This window comes from Bos mutus, chromosome 8, assembly GCF_027580195.1.
Source record: "Bos mutus isolate GX-2022 chromosome 8, NWIPB_WYAK_1.1, whole genome shotgun sequence".
NCBI classification, from domain to species: domain Eukaryota; kingdom Metazoa; phylum Chordata; class Mammalia; order Artiodactyla; family Bovidae; genus Bos; species Bos mutus.
The window spans coordinates 34,700,586-34,725,030 of record NC_091624.1 but is presented as its reverse complement, the minus strand read 5'-3'; the positions used below and the strand labels follow the sequence as shown (position 1 = coordinate 34,725,030).

Sequence of the window (24,445 nt, the reverse complement as noted above, 5' to 3'; positions counted from 1 at the left end):
TCATACAGATACTATAGTTTCAATAGTTTTGACTGAAAAATAAGTAGCAAATTTTTTTTTGTCACCTGTTCTTGTTAACAGTGATTTTTAAAAGATAAAAAAATTTTTTTGCAAATTTTCTTAGAAATATTTTAAAACAGAATATTCTGACCATTTTGGTGACTAAAGACATATCCAAAAACAATGGTATACTCTTGAATTTCTTTCTTGACATGACATTTTTTGTAACCTCAGTAGAGAAAGTACATTTATTTTTCTGTGTTATATTAGGGTAATAAAAGGGTTATTCTGTCTTGGAAATGTCCCTCAAGACAAAGTGCAGAGAAAAATTGTACTTTAGGTATTATCATCCAGGCTGGTTAATAATGTGTTTGTGAATACAAATGGACCTGCCAAAACAAAGTTTGAAAGCAAACCCTGAGTCATCAGAGAATAATCAAAGTGGATCCGAAGTGATCTTTTTCTGGAATGAAAATACCAAAATTACAATTAAATTGATCAAGTGTTTAATAGAAACAGCAAAAAATGTGATCATAGTTCATTGATGGTTGAATTTTTTCTCATTAAAGTGATATTTAATTTTTGTTTGCCCTTTTCTTTGCCTTTCTGGAATAGAGACAGGGATTGTGGGCTTGGGAAGAGCAACAAGGTTAACAAGAAGCAAACCTAGAATTTCAGATTTTATTTACCTATAAAACAATCTATTCAATTTAAAACCTTCAATATGTATTTAGCCAATTTTAGTGGGCTTAGTTAGTAATTTTTTAACTTTGAATGCATACTTAATAAGATATCTTTGTTTTGTTTTGCTTTTTAGGTGCAAATCCAAATTATCCTGATGTAATTTATGAAGGTAGCTATCATGTGGTCTGTATTTTGTATCTTTTCAAAATATTTGTCTACAATGTAATAAATCAACTGAAAGAAGAACTTTAAGCTCAATTAAATATACACTTCAAGCATGACTTAGGCCAAAATAATACTTCAAAAATCATTCGGTATTGATGGCTGTTTTCCCTTGATATTTACAATGCCTGTAAATAGTGTTTTCTCTCTCATGCTTGTTCTTGGAAGTAGTAAATCCATTCCGCTGTAACAGACATTTTGTTTCCATAATTGGGAACTAATTACCTGTTTAAAAGCCTTGACTACCAAGAAAAGGGAGGTGTATCAGTTTCTGGCTATGACGGTAAACCCAATTCAAAATTATGTTTCTTATATAATGAAAAAGCCTGGCTCAGAGACAGGAACCTCAAAGGCGAGGCATGTTTTAAGGTTGGTGAAACCAGCAACTCAACCATATCATCAGGGATCCAGTGTTTTTTTTTTCCCCATCTCTGCACCCTTCTGCCCATTGTGCTGGCTTCACTGAAGGCTGGTTTCTTTTATGGTCTTAAAATGAGTCATTCACATTGATGGGAGAAAGGGAGGAACTTATGAAATTGTTCCAGAAGAAGAACTTTCCCAGAGACCTCCATCAAACCCTCCCTGTTTCTGACTCAGGACTCAGTTGGGTCATGGTTCATTTTTGCCTTGGTGGCAAAAATCTATTTAACCCTTGGTTAAATAGATCCACCCCTGGAGTTTAGATCAACTTTCCTAGAGGAATAAATTCCCTTGAATAAAATGGATCTCTCTTAAATGGTAAAGAATCTACCTGCAAGGCAGGAGACCTGGGTTCAATCCCTGGGTTGAGAGGATCTCCTGGAGAAGGGAATGGATACCCACGCCAGTATTCTTGCCTGGAGAATTCCATGGACAGGGAGCCTGGAGGGCTTCAGTTCATGGGGTTGTAAAGAGTCAGACACAACTGAGGAACTAACACTTTGACTTTTAGAATGTGGAAGAAGAGAATCAAACTGTCCACTGTATTAGCTTACCAAATAGCTCATCTTTCCTTTGCTGTTTTAATTGAATTCCAGGGTCATTTTACTACATATGAGAATCCATTGTTAATAGTTTTGAAACCACCTTCATGACCAGGAGGCTTCTTTTGGGAAAATGGCAGGCTCAATTTCAAGACTTGGTTTGAAATTTAAAATTGATAAAAAGTTACATTTATCAAAATGTTGCATTTACATATTTATTCTATAAAATAGTCTATTCTTTAATTCTGATGCACAGCTTGACAAATGTGTATATTTATATTTTTAATGTAAAAATAATTTGCATTTTAAATATAAAATGATCCTTTCTGTGTTTATGTGTGTATATTTAACTTGAGCTAATTTTGTCTAGGGAATTAAATTGTGTTTTCTTGCTTTATGCATGTTAAGCCATATTTCCTCCAGGCTGTTGTGGTTTGGGTGATTTTGTGGATGTAATTTGTGTATTTTTATATTTATTTGTTCTGATATGTTTTAAAGAAAGAGTACGTCAAATTGTATCACAGAGAAATTATATTGTGATTTTTCCATTTTAAAATTATGTTTTGAACTCCTTTCCAATAATTTTAAGTCTCTAAAAATGTCATCTTTCCACTGGATGCAGATCACACTTTGAATATTTGGCCTAAAATGTTGTTATATTAAACTGTAGATACTTTAATGATTTAATTTTGCGTGAGTAGCTGGATATAATATGAAGAGGGAAAATAAGCAAATAAATGATATCTCCTAGTGTTTGAAATATTAATAAGTTCTAATATTTTCAAAATGAAAATGGTAAGAATATAGTTTTGCAGTTAAGAATGAAACAGCCACAGATCGAAAATAAATTCTGTTTCTGTTAATTTTCATTCACATTCAAAGGAACACTCTGCTAATAAGAATATAATTTAAACTGGTTGCCTTGAGGCCAGCATGATATTTCTACCAAGGGAAGACTAGCTGGGGCTGGCTTAATGAGCTTGGTTGTTCAGGATGGAAATCGAAGGCACCATATCTATTTAGAATAAAAATACAAACCATTTATAAACAACATTGTCTGTAATGTTTACTAAAACTTTTTATGACTTTATATATAATATTATTAATAAAGACATTCCCTACAGAAAAATCATTTATTTCTATCCTGATCCATGTAGGCTAAAAGTGATCCAAAGGAGCAGCTACATTTGAGAACTATGAGAACATATCCTCACAATTCTAAGTGTTGTGTTGGTGAAGTTCCCTATACATTAATTCTGCAACTGAAATATTGGCAATTCAGAACTCTTTTAAAAGTTCAAATGTGGACCCAAGTTTGCTCTCAGTGCTGAGTCCACATTCTATTTTAAGTGAATAAGTAAGATGTCCAGAAATCAGTGCTGCTGATTTCAGGTCTGATTTCTAGACTCTGTTGCCTTCTTGCCAGTTGACCTTAAGACTAGTAATTGCTAGTAACATTTCTGAGCTTTCATTCTTCAGCTGTAAAACTGGTGGTTAGACTTGATTTCCAAAGACTCTTCTAGGCCTATAAATCTATGACTCTATATGGTCAAATTTTTTTGTATTTTCATTAAATACTTTATCAAAAAAGGAATATATTGATATTATATACAAACTTATATAATAAAAACCTTCATGTGCAGAGAAAAATCCTAAACCTGGTTTGGAATTTGACCAACAAAGCAAAGATGTAAAGATCTGAGTTGAATACAATTTTGACATCACACAGTCTTACAGTGAATTTAAACCAAGGTGGGGAGGTGTCATGTTTCTCCCCAGCCACACTGTCAGTGGTTTGGAAGCTTGTGATTTGTCTTGCTTTGTTCTGGATTCTACTGTGGCTCATGTTTGATTGCAGCCTAAAGACAACTTCATGCTTCCTTCTTTTTCCCCTTTCTCCAATTTAAGATTACGGGACCGCAGCAAATGACATTGGGGACACCACAAACAAAAGTAATGGAACCCTTCCCACAGGTGTTGTTGACACGGGTCGGGAACACCTCTCGGTGAGTGAGATGCTTACTTGTTTCCTAAGTTGGTTCTGAGCATTTTGATTGCTTGAATGCCTGAGGGATCTTCAATGCCAGTCTTTCAACAAAATACTTTCATTCAGATATAAATATGGTGTTGAAGGGTAGAGGAACTAATAGAAAGATTTAAGAGAAGTTATAAAGGTGCTGTGGTCTTCCCTGGTAGCTCAGGTGGTAAAGAATCTGCTTGCAATGCAGGAGACCCAGGTTCAGTCCCTGAGTTGGGAAAGTCCTCTGGAGAAGGGAATGGCAACCCACTTTAGTATTCTTGCCTGGAGAATTCCATGGGGTCACAAAGAGTCAGACACGACTGAGCAACTAACACACACATAAAGGTGCTGTATAGCCTCTGACTTATTGCTGATGATTCCTGTTTTAAATATTTGTCCTTTAGGGACTTCCTTGGCAGTCCAGTGGTTAAGACCCTACACCCTACAGGGGATATGAGTTCCATCCCTGGTCTGAGAACTAAGATACCACATGTCACTTGGAAGTCAAAAACAAAACAAAAGACAGATACAAACAAATGTTTGCAAGATTGTGGAAAAATAGAAAGCCTTAGATATTACTGCGGGCATGCATGTGTGCCTGTTAAGTTGCTCAGTCATATCTGACTCTGCGACCCATGGACTGCCAGACTCCTCTGTCCATGGAATTATCCAAGCAAGAATACTGGAGTGGGCTGCCATGCCCTCCTCCAGAAGATCTTCCTGGCTCAGGGATGGAACCTGCAACTCTTGGGTCTGCTGCAGACAGGTTCTTTACCACTAACGCCACCTGGGAAGCCCCTAGATATTGTTAGTGAGAATAAAAAATGGTATGGTAACTTTCAAAAACTTTAAGTTTCTAAAAAAAAATTGCCCTTTAAAAATTATTACTACTATATCAAGAAACCAGGTTTCTCATTCAATTGTTATTCTTCAGTTGCTCAGTCATGTCTGACCGTTAACTTGTGGACTGCATCACGCCAGACTTTAGTCCTTCACTATCTCGTGGAGTCTGTTTAGACTTATGTCTATTGAGTCAATGATGCCATCGAACCATCTCATTCTCTGTCACTCCCTACTCCTCATGCCCTCAATCTTTTCTAGAATTAGGGTCTTTTCCAGTGAGTTGGCTCTTTACATCAGGTGGCCAAAGTACTGGAGCTTCAGCTCCAGCATCCGTACTTCCAGTGAATATTCAGGGTTGATTTCCTTTAGAATTGACTGGTTTGATCACCTTGCTGTCCAAGGGACTCTCAAGAGTCTTCTCGAGCACCACAGTTTGAAAGCATCACTTCTTCAGCACTCCGCCTTCTTTATGGTCCCACTCTCACATCCGTACATGATTACTGGAAAAACCATAGCTTTGACTATATGGACCTTTGTCAGCAAAGTGATGTCTCTGCTTTTTAATATGCTGTCTAGGTTTGTCATAGCTTTTCTTTCAAGGAGCAAGCATGTTTTAATTTCATGGTTGCAGTCACCATCTGCAGTGGTTTTGGAGCCCAAGATAATAAAATCTTTTACTGTTTCCAATTTTTTCCCCATCTGCTTGCCATGAAGTGATGGGACTGGATGCCATAATCTTAGTTTTCTGAATGTTACATTTTAAGCCAGCTCTTTTACTCTCCATTTTCACCTTCATCAAGAGGCTCTTTAGTTCTTCTTCACTTTCTGCCATTAAGGTGGTATCATCTGCATACCCAAGGTTATTGATATTTCTCCAGGCAATCTTGATTCCAGCTTGTGATTCATCCAGCCCAGCATCTCATTCAGGGATATGTGTAATTCTTCTTGTTTCCACACCTTCACACTTGTCTCCTAAAATATCTTAATAAAAATTTCAGTGCCTACAGAGTGTAATAAATCCAGTAAGTTCTGAAAGGGGCTGGCCATGGGAGGATATAAAAATATGAATGAAATACAGATCTATCCCTTTGGTTCTTATACTTAGGTCAGAGACCTGAGATGTGAATATTTGCACCTAAAATGCAAACAGAGGCTGAGCAAAGCAATAGGAGTGGTAGATGTAGACGGGCAGCATCCTGGTCCTTCCTCTTAGGAGAGCTGGAGGAGTCTGTGGGACAGGTTTCACAGCCTATGATGGATGCACGGAATTTGGACAGAGGAAACAAGAGGAAGGGTATTGTAGGTGTGTGAACAAGAGCCTGCAAACTGGAAACATTCTTGATTGGAAGGCAGGGTGTGTGAAGGATGGTGGTCAGAGGCAAGGCTGGGGAAGTTGTCCATGAGATCTTGAACCTCAGTGCCAGGTGGTTAGATTTATGGCACAGTGAAGAACATTAAAGGGGGTGTGAGTTCATCTCCCCAGGACTCTGGGGCAGCAGCTCAGGTAAAAACCCAGCAGATTCCTCCATTCTTTTCTTTTCCTTCTTTGTCATGTGCACCCAGTCAAACATCGTGTGAGTTCTCCCTCTTTGTAAACTTCAAACCTGTCCGTCCACAAACTATGGCCCTTGGGCCAAGTTCAGCTTATGTAGTCTATAGGCTAAGCATAGTTTTAACATTTTTAAGCGGTTTGAAAAAAAACAAAAGAAGGATGAAATTTTGTGACATGTGAGCTTTTTATGAAATTCACATGTCGATGTCCATAAATAAAGTTTTATTAGAATAGAATGGGAAATAGATGGGGAAACAGTGGAAACAGTGTCAGACTTTATTTTTCTGGGCTCCAAAATCACTACAGATGGTGACTGCAGCCATGAAATTAAAAGACGCTTACTCCTTGGAAGGAAAGTTATGACCAACCTAGACAGCATATTCAAAAGCAGAGACATTACTTTGCCAACAAAAGTTCGTTTAGTCAAGGCTATGGTTTTTCCTGTGGTCATGTATGGATGTGAGAGTTGGACTGTGAAGAAGGCTGAGCACCAAAGAATTGATGCTTTTGAACTGTGGTGTTGGAGAAGACTCTTGAGAGTCCCTTGGACTGCAAGGAGATCCAACCAGTCCATTCTGAAGGAGATCAGCCCTGGGATTTCTTTGGAAGGAATGATGCTAAAGCTGAAACTCCAGTACTTTGGCCACCTCATGCGAAGAGTTGACTCATTGGAAAAGACTCTGATGCTGGGAGGGATTGGGGGTAGGAGGAGAAGGGGACGACAGAGGATGAGATGGCTGGATGGCATCACTGACTCGATGGACGTGAGTCTCAGTGAACTCCGGGAGTTGGAATGGACAGGGAGGCCTGGAGTGCTGCGATTCATGGGGTCACAAAGAGTTGGACATGATTGAGCGACTGATCTGATCTGATGCCTATTTTGGAGAAGGCAATGGCACCCCACTCCAGTACTCTTGCCTGGAAAATCCCATGGATGGAGGAGCCTGGTAGGCTGCAGTCCATGGGGTCGCTAAGAGTCGGACACGACTGAGCGACTTCACTTTCTCTTTTCACTTTCATGCATTGGAGAAGGAAATGGCATCCCACTGCAGTGTTCTTGCCTGGAGAATCCCAGGGACGGGGGAGCCTGGTGGGCTGCCGTCTATGGGGTCGCACAGGGTCGGACACGACTGAAGTGACTTAGCATAGCATAGCATAGCATGCCTATTTACATATTGTTGTGGAGAAGGCAATGACACCCCACTCCAGTACTCTTGCCTGGAAAATCCCATGGATGGAGGAGCCTGGAAGGCTGCAGTCCATGGGGTCGCTGAGATTCGGACACAACTGAGCGACTTCACTTTCACTTTTCACTTTCACCCACTGGAGAAGGAAATGGCATCCCACTCTAGTGTTCTTGCCTGGAGAATCCCAGGGACGGGGGAGCCTGGTGGGCTTCCATCTATGGGGTCGCACAGAGTCGGACACAACTGAAGTGACTTAGCAGCAGCAGCACATATTGTTGTGGCTACTTTTGCACTCAAGGGCATATGGAGTAGTTGCAGCAAAGTCTGTATGGCCTGCAGAGCTGGAAATATTTATCATTTGGCACTTTGCAGAGAAAGTTTACCACAATTGCTTGTTCCTGGATGACTGCCCTGCTTCCCACCCTGTCTCCCTCTGCCACTCTTGTGATCTTCCAGCCTTTCTTCATGCATCAGCCTGACATTTTTTTAATAGTTTTTCTTTTATTTTATAAGTTTCAGCTGTACTATATTGTAATTTCACATCTGTGTACACTAAAGACTGATAATCCCACCAGCCTAGTTACCATCTGTATCATACAGTTGACCCTCTTCACTCATTTTGCTCACCCTGACCCCCTTTCTCTCTGGTAACCACTAATCTGATCTCTGTATCTATGAGTTGGTTTCTTTTTTGTTTGTTTGTTTTGGTTTTTTAGATTCTACAGATGAATGAAATCATATGGTATTTGTCTTTTGTCTGACTTATTTCCGTTACTATAGTACCTTCAAGGTCCATCCATATTGTCACAAATGGGAAGATTTCATTGTTTTTAATGGCTGAGTAATATTCCATTGAGTAATATTCCAATAAATATATATGTATATATTTATATATATCACATATCACATCTTCTTATCCATTCATCTATTGATGGACACTTGGGTTGTCAACACATCTTGTCTATTGTAAATAATGCTGCATTGAACATGTGTGTAGTTGCTAAGTCACGTTTGACTCTTTGCAACCCCATGGACTATAGCCTGCCAGTCTCCCCTGTCCATGGAATTCTCCAGGCAAGAATATTGGAGTGGGTTTCCATTTCCTCCTCTAGGGGATCATCCTGACCCAGGGATCGAACCCACATTTACTGAATTGGCAGTCAGGTTCTTTATCAGTGAGCCACCAGTGAAGCCCCTAAATCTTGCATGTTTCTATTTTGCACGTGTATTCATTTGTATTGTTTTAGAATTGCACGTAAGTGATATCATACAGTATCATACAAGTTTCTTGTCCACTCTTGGCTCTCCTAAACCCAGTGCAGTGCTGTGGCATGGCGGTGGTGGGAACAGAGTGTTACCAGGTAGATAATGGGATCATTCATGGGAAAGCCATGAATGTTGCTTCCCACTGGATAGTCAGGACCACTGAGCATGGAATGCAATGTATGAGCAGGATTCTTGAGGAGGGGATGCCAGGGACAGAGGGTGGACTAGGTGTTCTTTGAGTTCCCAAAGCTGGGTTGGAAGGGAGAGAGGATTACAGAGACAAGACTCCCCTTGTTCTGAAATAGGCAACCTGACACTGAATCCCAGATACCTGTCCATTGCTGGGAGACAATAATTAGAAGGCACACCCTCTCTGTGCCTAAAATTCTTCCCTAGAAATGGTCCATTGAACATATGGGTGCATATATCCTTTTGAATTAGTGTTTTCATGTTCTGGTATAAATACCCAGAAGTAGAATAACTGGGTCGTATGGTACCTCTATTCTTAATTTTTTGAGGAAGTCTCCATACTGTTTTACATGTATCAGTTTACATCCTCACCACCAGTGTTTGAAGATTCTCTCTTCTCAATATCCTTGCCAACATTTGTTATTTCTTGCTTTTCAATAATAGTGTGGGATTATATCTTATGTGGTTTTGATTTGCATTTCCCTAATAATTAGTGATGTTGAACATATTTTCATGTGCTTGTTGGCAGTGTGTATGTCTTTGGGAAAAAATGTTTATCCAGATTTTCCATACATTTTTTAATCTGGTTGTTTGGTTTTCTGTTGTTGAGTTGTATGAGTTCTTTAAAAATTTCAATATTAACCCCTTATCAGATATATGATTTGTAAATATTTTCTTTCACTCATAGGTTGAATTTTTATTTTGATGACAGTTTCCTTCACTGTAAAGGAGCTTTTTAGTTTGATGCAGTCTAATTTATTTATTTTTGCCTTTGTTTCACTTGCCTTTGGATTCAGATCTACAAAAACATTTTTAAAACTAATGTGAGTGAGATTATTGCCTATGTTTCCATTTAAGAATTATATGGTTTCAGGTCTTACATTCAAATTTTTAACTCCATTCTGAGTTAATTTTTGCAGGTGGCATGAGATAGTTTTCTAGTTTCATTGTTTTGCATATGGCTGTCCAGTTTTCCCAGCACCATTTATTGTGTTGAAGAGACTGTTCTTTCTCCACTGTATGTTCTTTGCTCCTCTGTTATAAATTATCTGTATATATATGGGTTTATTTCTGAGTTCTCACTTCTGTCTCTTGATCTGTGTGTCTGTTTTTGTGCACATGCCAAACTGTTTTGATTACTGTAGTTTTGTAGTGGAGTGTGAAATCAGGGAGTGAGATACCTCCAACTTTGTTCTTCTATCTCATGATAGTTTTGGCTATTCAGGTTCTTTACTGGTACCATACAAATTTTGGGATTATTTATTCTAGATCTATGAAATACGCCATTGGAATTTTGATAGAGTTTACACTGAATCTATAGACTGCTTTGGGTACTATGGACATTTTAACAAGATTAATTCTTCCAGTTCATGAATATGGAATATCTTTCCATTTATTTGTGTGTGTGTATGTGTGTTTTTTTTTCAATTTCTCATCATCATCTTAGTTTTCTGTGTGCTAGTCTTTTCACTTTTGGTTAAATTTATTCCTAGGTATTTTATTCTTTTGGTATAATTGCAAATGGGATTGTTTTATTAGTTTCCTTTTCTGATAGATCATTGTTAGTATATAGAAATGCCATACATATCTGTACATTGATTTTGTATCCTGTGACTTCACTGAATTAATTTACTGGTTATAATAATTTTTTGGTGGACTCTTCAGGGTTTTCTTAATATGGCATCATGTCATCTGCAAATCATGACAGTTTTACTTTTTCCTTTCTGATTTGGATGCTTTCATTTCTTTTTCTTGCCTAATTTCTATGGCTAGGACTTCCAACATTGTGTTGAATGAAAGCGGAAAGAGTGAGCATTTTTGTCTTGTTGCTGACCTCTTTGTTGAGTTGTTATCATAAGTGGATGTTAAATTTTGTCAGGTGCTTTTCTCTTTATATATTGAGATGATCATGTGTGATTGTTTATCCTTCATTTTGTTAATGTTATGTATCATGTTGATTGATTTGCAGATATTGAACCATCCTTGAATCCCTGGAATACATTACATTTCATTGTGGTGTATGATCCTTTTAAATCATATCAGATGTATTTTGCTAATATTCATTGAGGATTTTGCATCTGTGTTCATCAAGATATTGGCCAGTTATTTTCTTTTTGGTGTCCTCATCTGGTTTTGGAACCAGGGAAATGTTAGCTTTGTAGAATGCTTTTGGCAGGTTCCTTCTTCTTCAGTTATTTCCTTTTCTTTTTTTTTTTCCTGAAGAATTTGGGAAAGATAGTTCTTAAATATTTGAATGTTTTTGTAGAATTTGCCATTAAAACTACCTGGTCCTGGGCTTTTGCTTGTTGGGAGAATTTTGATTACTGTTTTAATATCCCCACTAGTAATTTGTCTATTCAGATCTTCTATTTCTTAATAATTCAGTCTTGAAAAATTATGTTTCAAGTAGTTTATCTTTTATTATCTTTTATTTTCTAGTAGTTTATCTTTTATTCTAGTTTGTCCAATTTTTTGGCAAATAATTGTAACATCCTCTTATGATCCTTTGTTTTCTTATGATGTCATTGCTATTTCTTCTCTTTCACTTCTGATTTTATATATTTGAGTATCTTTTTTATTAGTCTAGCTGAAGTTTTATTGATTTTATCTTTTTAAAGAGCTAGCTTTTTGTTTTATTGATCTTTTCTATTTTTTGGTCTTTATTTATGTATGCTTGGATCTTTATTATTTCTTTTACTAATATTTGGCTTCATTTGTTATGCTTTTTCTAGTTCCTTTGGGTGTAAAGTTAGCTTCCTTATTTAGGACTTTTCTTGTTTATTGAGATTGGCCTATATTGCTATGAATGTCCCTCTTGTGACCAGTTTTGCTGCATTCCAAAGACTTTGGTATGTTAAATTTCTATTTTCCTTCATCTCTATGCATTTTTATTTCTTCAAAGACCTATTGGTTGTTCAGTAACATGTTGTTTAATCTCCAGTTTTTGTAGTTTTTCCAATTTTTTTCTTGTGACCAAGTTTTAGTTTAATATAATTGTCTTTGGAGAAGATGTTTGATATGATTTTAATCCTCTTAAATTTATTGAGACTTGTTTACTGACCTAACATGTGAATTGTCTTGAAGAACCTTCCATGTGCCCTTGAGAAGAATGTTTATCTACTTCTTTTTGATGGAATGTTCTATGTATATCTGGAAGGTCATCTGGTCTAACATGTCAAAGTTTGATATGTCCTTATTAATTTTCTTTTTGGATAATCAATCCATTGATATAAGTGAGGTGTTAAGTCTCCTGCTATTATTATATCTCTTTCAAGTTCTCCCTTTCAGTTCAGTCACTTAGTCGTGTCCAATTCTTTGTGACCCCACAGACTGCAGCTTGCCAGGCCTCCCTGTCCATCATCAAATCCTGAAGTTTACTCAAACTCATGTCCATTGAGTCGGTGATGCCATCCAACCATCTCATTTGCTGTCGTCCCCTTCCCCTCCCACCTTCTATCTTTCCCAGCATCAGGGTCTTTTCAAATGAGTCAGCTCTTTGCATCAGGTGGCCAAAGTATTGGAGTTTCAGCTTCAACATCAGTCCTTCCAATGAATATTCAGGACTGATTTCCTTTAGGATGACTGGTTGGATCTCCTTGCAGTCCAAGGGACTCTCAAGAGTCTTTTCCAACACCACAGTTCAAAAGCATCAATCCTTTGGTGCTCAGCTTTCTTTATAGTCCAACTCTCACATCCATATATGACTACTGGAAAAACCATAGCCTTGACTAGACGGACCTTTGTTGGTAAAGTAATGTCTCTGCTTTTTAATATGCTGTCCAGGTTTGTCATAACTTTTCTTCCAAAGAGTAAGCGTCTTTTATTTCATGGCTGCAGTCACCATCTGCAGTGATTTTGGAGCCCAAAAAGATAAAGTCTGCCACTGTTTCCACTGTTTCTCCACCTTTGATGGCATCAGATGCCATGATCTTTGTTTTCTGAATGTTGCATATTTGTTCTGTATATCTTGGTGCTCCTGTATTGGGTGCATATACCTTTTTAAATATTATATCTTCTTGCTGGATTGACCCCTTTATCATTATTTAATGCCCTTTGTCTTTTGTTACAGTGTTTGTTTTAAAGTTTGTTTTGTCTTTTATGAATATAGCTATTCCAGCTTTCTTTTTATTCCATTTTCATGGAATATCTTTTTCCATTTCTTCATTTTCAGCCTGTGTGTATTCTTTCTTCTGAAGTTCTTCTGTATGTTGTAGGCAACACACAGACAGATCATGCTTTTTAATCCATTTAGTCACTCCATGTCTTTTGATTGGTGAATTTAGCCCATTTACATTTAAGAAATTATTGACCAGTATATATTGTCATCATTTTGTTAGTTGTTTTATGGCTATTTTTGTAGTTCTTTTCTGTTCCTTTCTTATTCTCTTTCTCTTTTATCTTGAGTTTGGTGGTTTTCTTTAGTGTTATGTTTAGATTCTCTTATCATTTTTTCCCTCTTTTTACTATAAGTTTTTTCCTTGTGATTACTGTGACGTTCACATATAACACTGTATGTAAGTAATATCCTGTTTTAAGTTGGTAGTAACTTAAGTTTGAATACATGCCAAAGCTTTATCTTTTTTACACCCCATCCCCATGATTATACTTGTGATGGAACAAGTAGAGGCTCTGTTCATCTAGTTTTCAGATCCTTTTCTGAGGAAATTATTTCATATTTAGTTGTAGACTTGCTGTGTCTATGGTAGGAGATGAGTTTAGGATCTTCCTACACCACCGTCTTGAACCCTCTCCCCTGAGTGACCTTTTTAAAGCACAAAATAAGATCACTCTTTTATTGTCATTCTCAGAGTCTTCTCAATGTATTGTGATGAAACTTTTGTTTTATAAACCCAACTCCTCATGATGGTTGATAGGGCCCTGCAGATCTTGCCCTTGTCTGTCTCTCTGACTCCATCTGCATGCTCTCCTCACTGTTTGCCAGTTATCTTTTTAAAATGCTCTCTTGCATGCTCCAGGCTTACTTTTGTCTCATAGTTTTCACACTTGCTTTTTTCTTTAGGAGGCATGCACTTCCCAATGGCCAGCACACAGTTTTAGCTAGAGTGGCTAGCAGCATCCATTATCCTATTTCATTTTCTTCTGAGTAGTTATTATTGTGATAATTATCTTGAGTATTTATTTGTTTACATGTTTAATATCTTTTTTCCTTTCCCTGATTCTTTAGTAAGATTCTTAGTATAGGTGACCTGGTCAGTGTTTTTCCCAGCTGTATTCCTAGTCCTTGGAATAGTACTTGACACCTAAAGGTGATTAGACTGATGATGAACACTATAGAATGGGTTCAAGAAGAGAAGGATTGGAAGTGGGGTGATGATTTAGGTATTTGGTTCAATAATAAAGAGATATGATGAATATTTAAACCAAGGCCATGGCAGTGGGACCAGAAGGCTCAAAAAGAGATGCAACTTAACTGCAACTTATAACATGCACATCCAGTATTTGGAGACACACACATGTTTCCACAGATGACTATATACATTGAAACAGCAAGAAAAACTGCTGTGTTAAATCAACTGCAGAATGTTTTTTAATTCCTTCCTTGTGCAGTCATTTAAGTTTTTACTCTCATACCAAAACAATTAATGTTTCTTGGTTTGAGAATGCTGTTTGTGTATGTAAGAAATCCAAGGAACGTGCATTAAACCCACTGATGCGTATGTATCTCAATTACTAAAAATCGTATGCTAACTTCAGTTTTCTCTTTTGAATCCAAATGCTAAATTTAAGCCCCTAATTGGTATTTCTCAATGTTTGAACTGGGTATTAGAATTAGGGTATTAGAGAGCAAGATCAGTGAAAATAATCCTTGTTGAAAGTCTGTATATTTTGACTCCACCTGTAGCCCCTAGGAATTTGTATGAGAGTGCAGGTCAATGTTTTGTAGAATTTAAAGAAAATTTCAAAATTATGTGTGGATCAAACATTTAATACATCAATAGCCCCTGATCACCAGAAAGATCATTAGATTAGAAGAAAAGTTTCAGAGTCAGGGAGCTGATACAAAATTCAGTGGTATTTTCAAAGCCTTTGGAAGACACTTGCAAGCAACAAATGCTCCTCATAAATGCTGCTGAATTTTCAGAGCAGAGCAGCTCCTTATTGTATGCTGAGAGGTAGCCTTAGATAAAACCAACCAACCAACTAGCCAATACTCCTTTTCTCCCTTGTGAAGACACTCCTACCCCAACAAACATACACACAGTACATGAAACTCTGCATTTATCAAATAATTTGTCTTTGAGGAAATGATTCTTTTCATTGTCATAGGTGTCTTTGTTTATTAAAACATTCTTTACATTTAGAACTGCTTCAATAGGTTTAAATATTTGCTAGCAGATCATTAACTGCTTTTCTGGAGTCAATCACCTTTCCATTTTCTAAGTTAACTTAAACATTCCATAAGGAAATAAAGAATGCAGGGTAGGTATATTATTCCCACGTACAAATGAGGGAACAGAGTCTTAGAAAAGTGAAGCATCTGTGAGCTGTCACAGCTGGTAAAGGTGAGGTATCCTGGAAACATAAGGACAAAGGTTTCCTGAATGCCAATCAGATACATTCTGAAGTGGGGAAGACTGTACTGTGGCTCTGCAGAGAGATCCTGGGACTTAGGGCGGGTCCTCCAAATCTCTCTTCATCTCAGATACCTTCCTATAAGATAGTGCTTGAACTTGTTTATCTGTATAATTTTGGAATTTAATAATAGGGGAGAGAAACTAATAGCTGATGATCTCTTTCCTATGAAAATATTAGTTAGAAATAAAGATTGAAAAAGAAATACACAAAACCATCAGATGAGGGAAATGATCTTGGTTAGAACAAGTTGATCCCTAACTTGCCTTTTAGGAATCACTACAATTCTATTTGTATATAGGTCACAGAGACAGAATTAAGTGTGTGCTCAAACATCTGTAGAAGTGTTGCCTGGGAGAGCCACTCACAACTGAAGCAGCAGAGAAAGAGAAATATCACACCTTTGTTCCACCCTAGACAAGTGTTTGGCATGTGCTGTTTTCTGTGTTTTGCGGCTTATCTAATGCTGTCTCCATCTAACCCCATCTGAAGGTTCTGCTGGGGGGACTTCAGTGTGTGTGTGCTCAGTCATGTCCTACTCTTTGTGTCCCCTTGGACTGTAGTCTGTCAGGCTCCTCTGTTTATGGAATTTTTCAGGCAAAAATACTGGAGTGAGTTACCATTTCCTTCTCCAGGGGATCTTCCTGACTCAGGGATTGAGCATGCGTCTCTTCTGTTTTCTGCATTGGCAGCCTGATTCTTTACCACTAGCACCACCTAGGAAGCTATAGCCATGTGTTTTTATTATTCTGCTTTCACTCTCAGCCACACACTTTGAAAATGTAATGTAGTGGATAAATCACACATAAATCACAGGTTTTATATTTGCTAGGCTTTTATTTCAACCCACTCCAGTGTTCTTGCCTGGAAAATCCCAGGGACGGGGGAGCCTGGTGGGCTGCCGTCTGTGGGGTCGCACAGAGTCGGACACGACTGAAGCGACTTAGCAGCAGCAGCAGCACCAGCAGCAGGCTTTTATTTCAGTCCCAAGCTTGAGAGGTATGATCTGGGGCTGCTTTCTTATGTTTTTCTAAATCTCAGTTTTATTATCATCATCATTATCATCATTACGGCAAACATAATTAATTACTTTTAAACTAGGCACTGTGTCAAGCCCAATACCTATATTAACTGATTGACGATTTACAACAACCTGCAAGGTAGAGTTATTATATCCCCTAGTTTATATATGAGGATTATGAGGTGCTGAGAGGTTAAGTGATTTGTAAACCATGCAACTAATAAGTGGTAAATCTAAATTCTGAACTTGGAGAATCTATCTTCTTAATCTCCACTTGACACTGCCTCTCACTATGGTATATGAATACCATATATAGTATATTATATGGGCATATTAATCAGGATAAGCTATGCTGTGGTAACAAAAATCCCAAAATTTCAGTGGCTTAAAACAATAAAAGCTTATTTCTTGTTTCATTACAGGTATTGACTGGGAGTTCTGTCAGCCTCATCCTCGTTCCAAAATGAGGCAGACATATCAGCCACATTTTGAAAATTCAGCATTTATTTTGGCACCAAGCAAGAGTACACTGCCCTTAGTGCTATTAACATTATTATCAATGGATAATTTTTCTTGTGGAGGACTGTCCCGGGCACTTCAGTATGTTTAGCAGCATGCCTGGGCTTCCCTGGTGGCTCAGCTGGTAAAGAATCTGCCTGCAATGCAGGAGATGTGGGTTTGATCCCTGGGTTGGGAAGATCCTCTGGAGAAGGGAATGGCTATCCACTCCAGTATACTTGCCTGGAGAGTTCCATGGACCATATGGTCCATTGGGTTGCAAAAAGTTGAACACGACTGAGCAAGTTTCACTTCATTTCACTTCAAAATCACCTTAACCATCAAGCACTTCTTTCCACAGAGTGCTAATTAAGTTCTAGCTAAACTATATCCAGATACAGCTATCCATCTGTTGTTGTCAATAAAGTTTTATTGGAACACTGACAAGCCCATTTGCTTGCATATTGTCTATGTCTGTTTTCACACTACAGCAGTGGAATTGACTAGCTGCAACAGAGATTTACAATATGAGGCTTTACAGGAAAAGTTTGCCAACTCCTGGTTTATAAAAACAGACATATTTTGGCAGTGGGACTTTGGGGGTGAATAACAAAAATGGAAGGCAGCCCTATGTCCATCTTTTTTTCTAAATTATTAGTGTGTACTTAGCATTATGCACTTGTGCCTTTGTGATTTCTAGTTCGGAGCTGTGACAAGATTCACAAAGATATGCATTTACTGTCTTGTGTGATTCGCAACTTGCAATTACACTTTTAAATTAAAAAAAAAAAAAACCCTGTATTGATCTTTCTCATACATACAGAAAAGGTCACATGTCAAGTCTACAACCCCATGAGCCTTCACAGGCTGAGCTCACTCTCCACTTCTTTCCTGCCTCCTTCTAGACCTGCTCACTGCTCCAGGCATTCCGACTTCCTAAGAGCAACAATAGCCAACTAAAAAAAAAAAATCTTTATTATGGACAACTCTCAAACATGTACAGGGTAGAGAGAATAGAGAAATGAATTCCCCTGTAACTTTCAGCAGCTTCAAAAAGTATTAGGATTTTGTCATTCATGTTTTATATTCTCTCTCTTCTCTTTCTAGATAGGTATGCAGGTATATAGGTAATAGATAAAATATCTATTTATGTATTATATAATATATGATGTGTTAGTATACGTTTATCTATATAACATCAATTGGATGAATATTTTTATTAGCTTTAACTTACAGTTTCTCACTTGTAGAATAAGGATAATAATAGGACCTATATACTTCTTCCTAGGTTTGTTGAAGAATAAGTGAATTGATACCCATAAAGTTCTTAGAAAATCAAGTAGTAATTATTCAATAAATATTAACTGTCTTCAGCAGCAGCAGCAGCTTCAGGGTGCAAGGAACTAATGAACAAGGTCATGACTGCCCTCTGTTCTTTTCTCTAGGTCTATGCTGTGGTGGTAATTGCATCTGTAGTGGGATTTTGTCTACTGGTAATGCTATTTCTGCTGAAGTTGGCAAGACACTCCAAGTTTGGCATGAAAGGTAAGAAGGGTTGTGTTTATTTTACTACTTATGTGAAATCATTTTGGCTTATGACTAATGCTAATTACCACTAAAGAAGGAAGCAGCTAGATTTACAATGACTAGAATTGAAGGCTGAGAAAACAGCAACAAAGCTATGATACTACAAATCAAGACAGAGCAAAGTCATGTTGATTACTCAGCACTACCCACTTTCAATGAGGACAATTGTCCCGGAAAACACAGAACTGGTTTCTTGAGTTTTCAAGTGACTAATTATGTCTGAGTTTTGCTTTTACTTCAGAAAAGCAGGCTAGTGCCAGTAGGCAAGTGACAGACACACATATTTTGTGTAAAAAAAGGTCCTTTCTGTTGTACATTTGACTTCTAGAATTTCCATGGCATGCTTTTTGTGTTGCTGCTACATTTTCAGATTCTCATCTTTTGAAATTTAAAGTGTTGGGAAGCAAAATAAGAACAGCTATTGGAGGTACATTGAAGCATTGTGAATGAGTCACTTCTTATTTTAGTGGAAAAGGTCCTAGAGCTTGAATAAAAATTAGGGTTTGTGTTGCCCACAATAGACCATTGGTCTCTTTTAGAAAATTGAAAATTCATTTCGGGGGGATATAAGTAGGCAAGAGTTTTAGTGATTAAAAAGCATTTGCTCCGATATTTAAACCTATGTATTGACTTATGTTATTGGTGAATTCTTCATGGTCTCTTATAAATGCCACTAGCTGGGGAAAGCTGTGACACCACAGTTAGTGGTGTCTTAATTGTGTTGGGGAGACAGCTGGGTGGGTTTTCTTGATCTATATTGCTCATCACATTTACTGTTATTGTTGCCTGCTTACTTGGAAATGATGTTTAAGTATCAGTAGGTTGTCCAGTGTATAGCAGGCTCCGGGGTGGATCACATCCATTTTGATGCTTTCTTCTTTCTTTTTGTGTGTGCCCATGAACAAGATGCCGAAACCTGAAATGAATGAGGAGGAACAGTGGTAAAGGCCTTAAATATAATGGCTAAACCTCCTCCTGACTCCCCCTTTGGCCTCTTGATCCTTGACATTTCTTCTGAAGGAGGAAAGATCTCTCATTCTGCAGTTATGAATAAGGCTTAAGTGGTGGTGATGGTGGACGGGGCTGTTCTCCAATGAGTTTTTATTAGTCCTATGGTGGTGGTTTGCAAACTTGACTGCCTCAGAAACTCCTGGAGGGCTTATGAAAACACAGACTTTCTGGGTTACTCCAAGAGTTTCTGATTTAATAGATCTGCTGTGGGCCTGAAAATTGGCATTTCTAACAGTTTCCAAGGAATGCTGATGCTGTTTTTCCCAAACATTCTCAGAGAGTCACCTTTCTATGGGATACACATGGGCTCCCAGGTCTCTTTCCAAGAGTGACAAGATGTGGGGATAAGCATTGCAAACCAGACCCACCCACAGCTTTGAGGAACTTTCTGTGTCCCTGGATTCAGCTGGTGCCCCAGTCTGGGCTAGGGTTTTCCTCTCTGTATGTCAGCCACCTGCCATGGGATTTGGTTCTCCTCGTCTTGATCAGATGCTTCTTTTCCTTAGAAGCACTTGTGGTGAATATCCCCAAGAAGTTTTATTAGACGGAGATTCTAGCTCCATCACTTTTCTGCCTTGAGGGTAGGGTTGGAAGCTTTCATCTTATGGAATCTCCAGAGGAAGGATATATCTTAGGTCCTCCTGGGAGCTCAGAAAGGCTTTGGAAACTGTAGGAGCAATATTTGGGAGTCATTCTTCATTTCTACTTTGTGTTAAGACAATAACAGAATAATGGTCTGTAAATGTGAACATGCTCTGTAGTGTAGTGATGGAGAAGAATAAAAGGCAGATGTTTTGTTTCACAGAAGATCGTGTTTCATATAGTGACTCCAGCACTAAGACTAAAAATGTATCTTATCTGTATAATTTGGGATGACCACTGCAAAGCACCTACAATTTTGGGATATAACCTAAATGTAACTTTAACGATTGGTAAGAAAAGGTTTTACTTAACCTTGCCACAGAGCCAATAGATGGCTTTCTCCAAGCAGTAACTACTAGAGCTTATGTTTTACTCCCTTATTTTTAGACATAAATAAAATTGTTTTTAAAAATTTGTCTCGGAGGTTCTTGTTTAGAATAGCTTCCTTCTCTACTGTTAACTACATATCTATCTGTGTCATAGTTTGAACAAATGGGCCTGAGTTGAGGTTCTTGATTTATGGTCAGATGCTGAGCTGTAACTTGGGGATCTAGAAAAGATGAGGTTCATGTAATGAAACTACATAAAGCGTGGTGTTTAGCAATTAATGTAAGTTAAAAGGACCTCGTGTATAGCACAGGGAACTGTATCCTATTTCTTATCATAACCTACTATGGAAAAAAAAAGCTGAAAAGGAATATATATATATATATATATATATAATATATATCCACTTGTATATATACTTTCGAGGAAGCTCGTGGGTTGCAGGAGACATTGGAGATGCGGGTTTGATCTCTGGGTGGGGAAGATCTGTGGAGAAGGGCATGGCAATCCACTCCAGTATTCTTGCCTAAAAAAAAAAAAAAAATCTCATGAACAGAGGAGCCTGGCGGGCTACAGTCCATAGGGTTGCAAATTGTTGGATTAGACTGAAGTGACTGAACATGCATGCACACATACTTGGTGTATATATTATGTGTGTGTGTGTGTGTGTGTGTGTGTGTGTGTGTTTTATTTGTGGTAAACCTGAAAGTGTAGTTGTAAATCAACTCTACTTCAATAAAAAGAAGTTAATGTACTTTAAATGCTATTAGAACTTGAATTACTGTTGAAAAACATGCATCTTGAAAAGGGGAGAATATGTAAAAACACTGTTATACTCTGAAATGAACAGAAAACACTTCACTAGTGGTTTCTGAGTGACAGCAGTAAGAAATGTATGTAAGCTTGGCCAGAACCAATGCCTTGGTTCTTTATGAGAGGCCAATGGCTGATGTGCAAATGAGCTGTTCCAAATGGAACTCTTGCCCTCCTAAGCACCTTCGGGGACATTCTACCCCCATTCATATTCTCTTGTCCTGGAGATAGGTTGAGACTGAAGGGTGGCAGCCGGCCCGTCCATAGGTATTTCTAGCTTTTCACCCATCCCAGCATTGTACGTTTCAGTCCATGGTAGCAGTGTTGAGACTGTAAATTACAGTGCAATACTATTGATTTGATGGGTCCCGGGTAACCCAAACCAGAAATCCCTTAAAATCACACTATAGCTGCATGAAGGGCAACTCAAGCTTTATAGGTCAACCCTAGAACCCAAGCAGCATCAGTGGCATTGCTTTCCATGGAAGGGTGATCCTTAAATTCCAAAGTGGGGAGTTAAACCTAGATCTTAGAATACAGCAGTGTTGCATTCTTTTCAGGTAAGTCTATGTGACTGCAAATGTAAGCTTCATGCTGCTGCTAAGTCGCTTCAGTCGTGTCAGACTCTGTGCGATCCCATAGACGGCAGCCCACCAGGCTCTGCCATCCCTGGGATTCTCCAGGCAATAACACTGGAGTGGGTTGCCATTTCCTTCTCCAATGTAAGCTTCATAGGTTTTTTTAAAAAAAATCTGTTCTTTCAGTTCATGGTAACTGAATCCTGATGGTGTAATCTAGAAGACAGAGGCCAGACTGTGAGCTCCAGAGTTCATAATGATCTTGTTCATCATTACTTACCCAGTGTTGAGGCCAAAGTTGACAGTTGATTAATTTTAACTGGTAGAATGAAAGACCACAGAGAATTTTCAACTCCATCCACATTAGCCTGGTAATTGGAAAACAGTAAATATTTGGAGGCCAACTGGTATGTAAATGGGCTTCCCTGGTGAGTCAGCTGGCAAAGAATCTGCCTGCAATGTTGGAGACCTGGGTTTGATCCCTGGGCTGGGAAGATCCTTTGGAGAAGAGAAAGGCTACCCATTCTAGAATTCTGTCCTGGAGAATTCCATGGACTGTATAGTTCATGGGGTCGCAAACAGTCAGACACAACTGAGCGACTTTCGCTTGTACGTGAATGGTTAAAGAAAGATCTTGGAGTTTTTCTAAGCTTCTATACTTAAAAAAATTACTCCAGTTAAGTAATGGTTATAGACAGGAAGTCATTTTGTCCAGGTTTTGTCTTAGGATATATAGGTTTTCACATACAATTTTAAAGTAGTATTGTTGTTGAAGTTTGGAGGGTTCACTTTGGCTTTCCATTTTGCACATGAAAGTTAGTTGAAAGTTAGGTCACTCAGTTGTGCTCGACTCTTTGTTACCCCATGGACTGTAGCCCACCAGGCTCCTCTGTCCATGGGATTCTCCAAGTAAGAATACTGGAGTGGGTTGCCATTTCCTTCTCCAGTGGATCTTCCCAACCCAGGGATTGAACCCAGGTCTCCCGCATTGCAGGCGGATGCTTTAACCTCTGAGCCACCAGGGCACATGAGCATCTTCAATTTCTGCCTGTCTGCATCTTGAATGTATGGCCTCAGAATATGCTTCTTTGTCCAACTTTGAGGCTGGCAGAAACGCCAGATGGTGGCTCCCATCTTGGTGTTAGCCTAGAAATTATGTTTCATTATTGCTTGATATGCTTGAAACCTCTTGTTAGCACATCTAATAGACTATCAGCCCTTTTTCAATAAAAATGTCAAGGGGTAGAATTTACCCTAGTCCATTTCTCTATGCTTCTTTCTGTGTCTTGACACCATTCTTTTGGTTTTTGGTTGAATATCTAGTTACCATAATTCCAGAGTCCTGAATAAAGCTCCTCTGTTAGTGTTTGGCCCTCTGTATAGGGATTAGTCATATGTGTGCTTAATATGGATGCATGAACTGTATAACACATCTATCTAAATCTATGTTTATGTCAATACCCCTAGGTAAGTACATAATTTGATCCTTTTTCTTTGAAGACTGCCTATGATTCATTTTAATTTTCACTGAAATAGAGCTCAAGGCCCTTTCCAGAGCAGCTCTACTGCCAAAGGAACAGGCATCCCGGCTTTTGAATTCTCTCATTTTTATTGTAACCAAGTCTTGTATTTAGTTCTCACATTGCTTCCTGGCTCCCTTTCTTTGTTGAAAATGTAGAAGTGCACATAAAGAGGAAATGGAAGCATCTAGGGGCATGAGGGCTGCCAAGTCTTCTAAGAGTGCTCCACTTTGGGAGCCCTGCCTGATGGCACTGATGGGTACAGGGTTGGAAAAAAACTAAGGGAGCCAGAAGGGCAGAGCAGGGTTGGCAGCCATCACACTGGTGAAGAACAGTGGTGGCCATCAGCTTTCTGTTAGTTGTGTTTCCCGATGGAAGTCCACGTACGATATTATTCGCTCCATACAGAGGCATCCTTTGTCCTTCTGGAGTAAGTTATCAAAGTGACCTGAAGAGATCCCACAGGAGGAACTAGAATAGGAAACCTTTTCTCTTATTTAGGTTTGACGGCCTACAGATCTCCTCTGCAGGCCCCTCTGCTTACACATAAACCACCCAGATGCCTTCTGATAGTTCCGATTCATAGTTGACTGAAAAACTTTGCTGCCTGAGAACACAGAGCCAGGTTTTAACCCCAGATTCAAGGCCCCTAGTTTAAGTTTCTCCTCTTATATAAATGATCTTCTAAACGTCTTTCAAGAGCAACCAAAATTTTAGTTCTTTAAAAATATTCATAAACATAGTGGGGCCAAAGCTAAAGAGGTTAAAGGTTAAATAAAGCCTTTTATATAAGCTGAAAACAATTCTGGAAAATTTAGGAGGTTGAGTTTAACAGATATTTGGATCAAGTTTTAAAAGAGGGAAAAATGTGACTGAAAGCCAGAAACACAGTTATATAGAAACATCTGTAAGGACAAACTGTTTTCCAT

The 24,445-nt window shown here is 38.4% G+C and overlaps 1 protein-coding gene across 7 annotated transcripts in view; it reads left to right on the top strand.

Moving 5' to 3' along the window:
- NTRK2 (neurotrophic receptor tyrosine kinase 2) overlaps window positions 1-24,445 on the top strand; it is a 408,028-nt gene that overhangs the window by 84,848 nt on the left and 298,735 nt on the right. For all 7 annotated transcript variants that reach the window (XM_070375397.1, XM_070375394.1, XM_070375396.1 and 4 more), the window contains exons 11-13: window positions 818-853; window positions 3,777-3,874; window positions 18,484-18,583. In XM_070375397.1, the coding sequence (XP_070231498.1) occupies window positions 818-853; window positions 3,777-3,874; window positions 18,484-18,583 (234 nt within the window). The remainder of the gene's footprint in view (window positions 1-817; window positions 854-3,776; window positions 3,875-18,483; window positions 18,584-24,445) is intronic.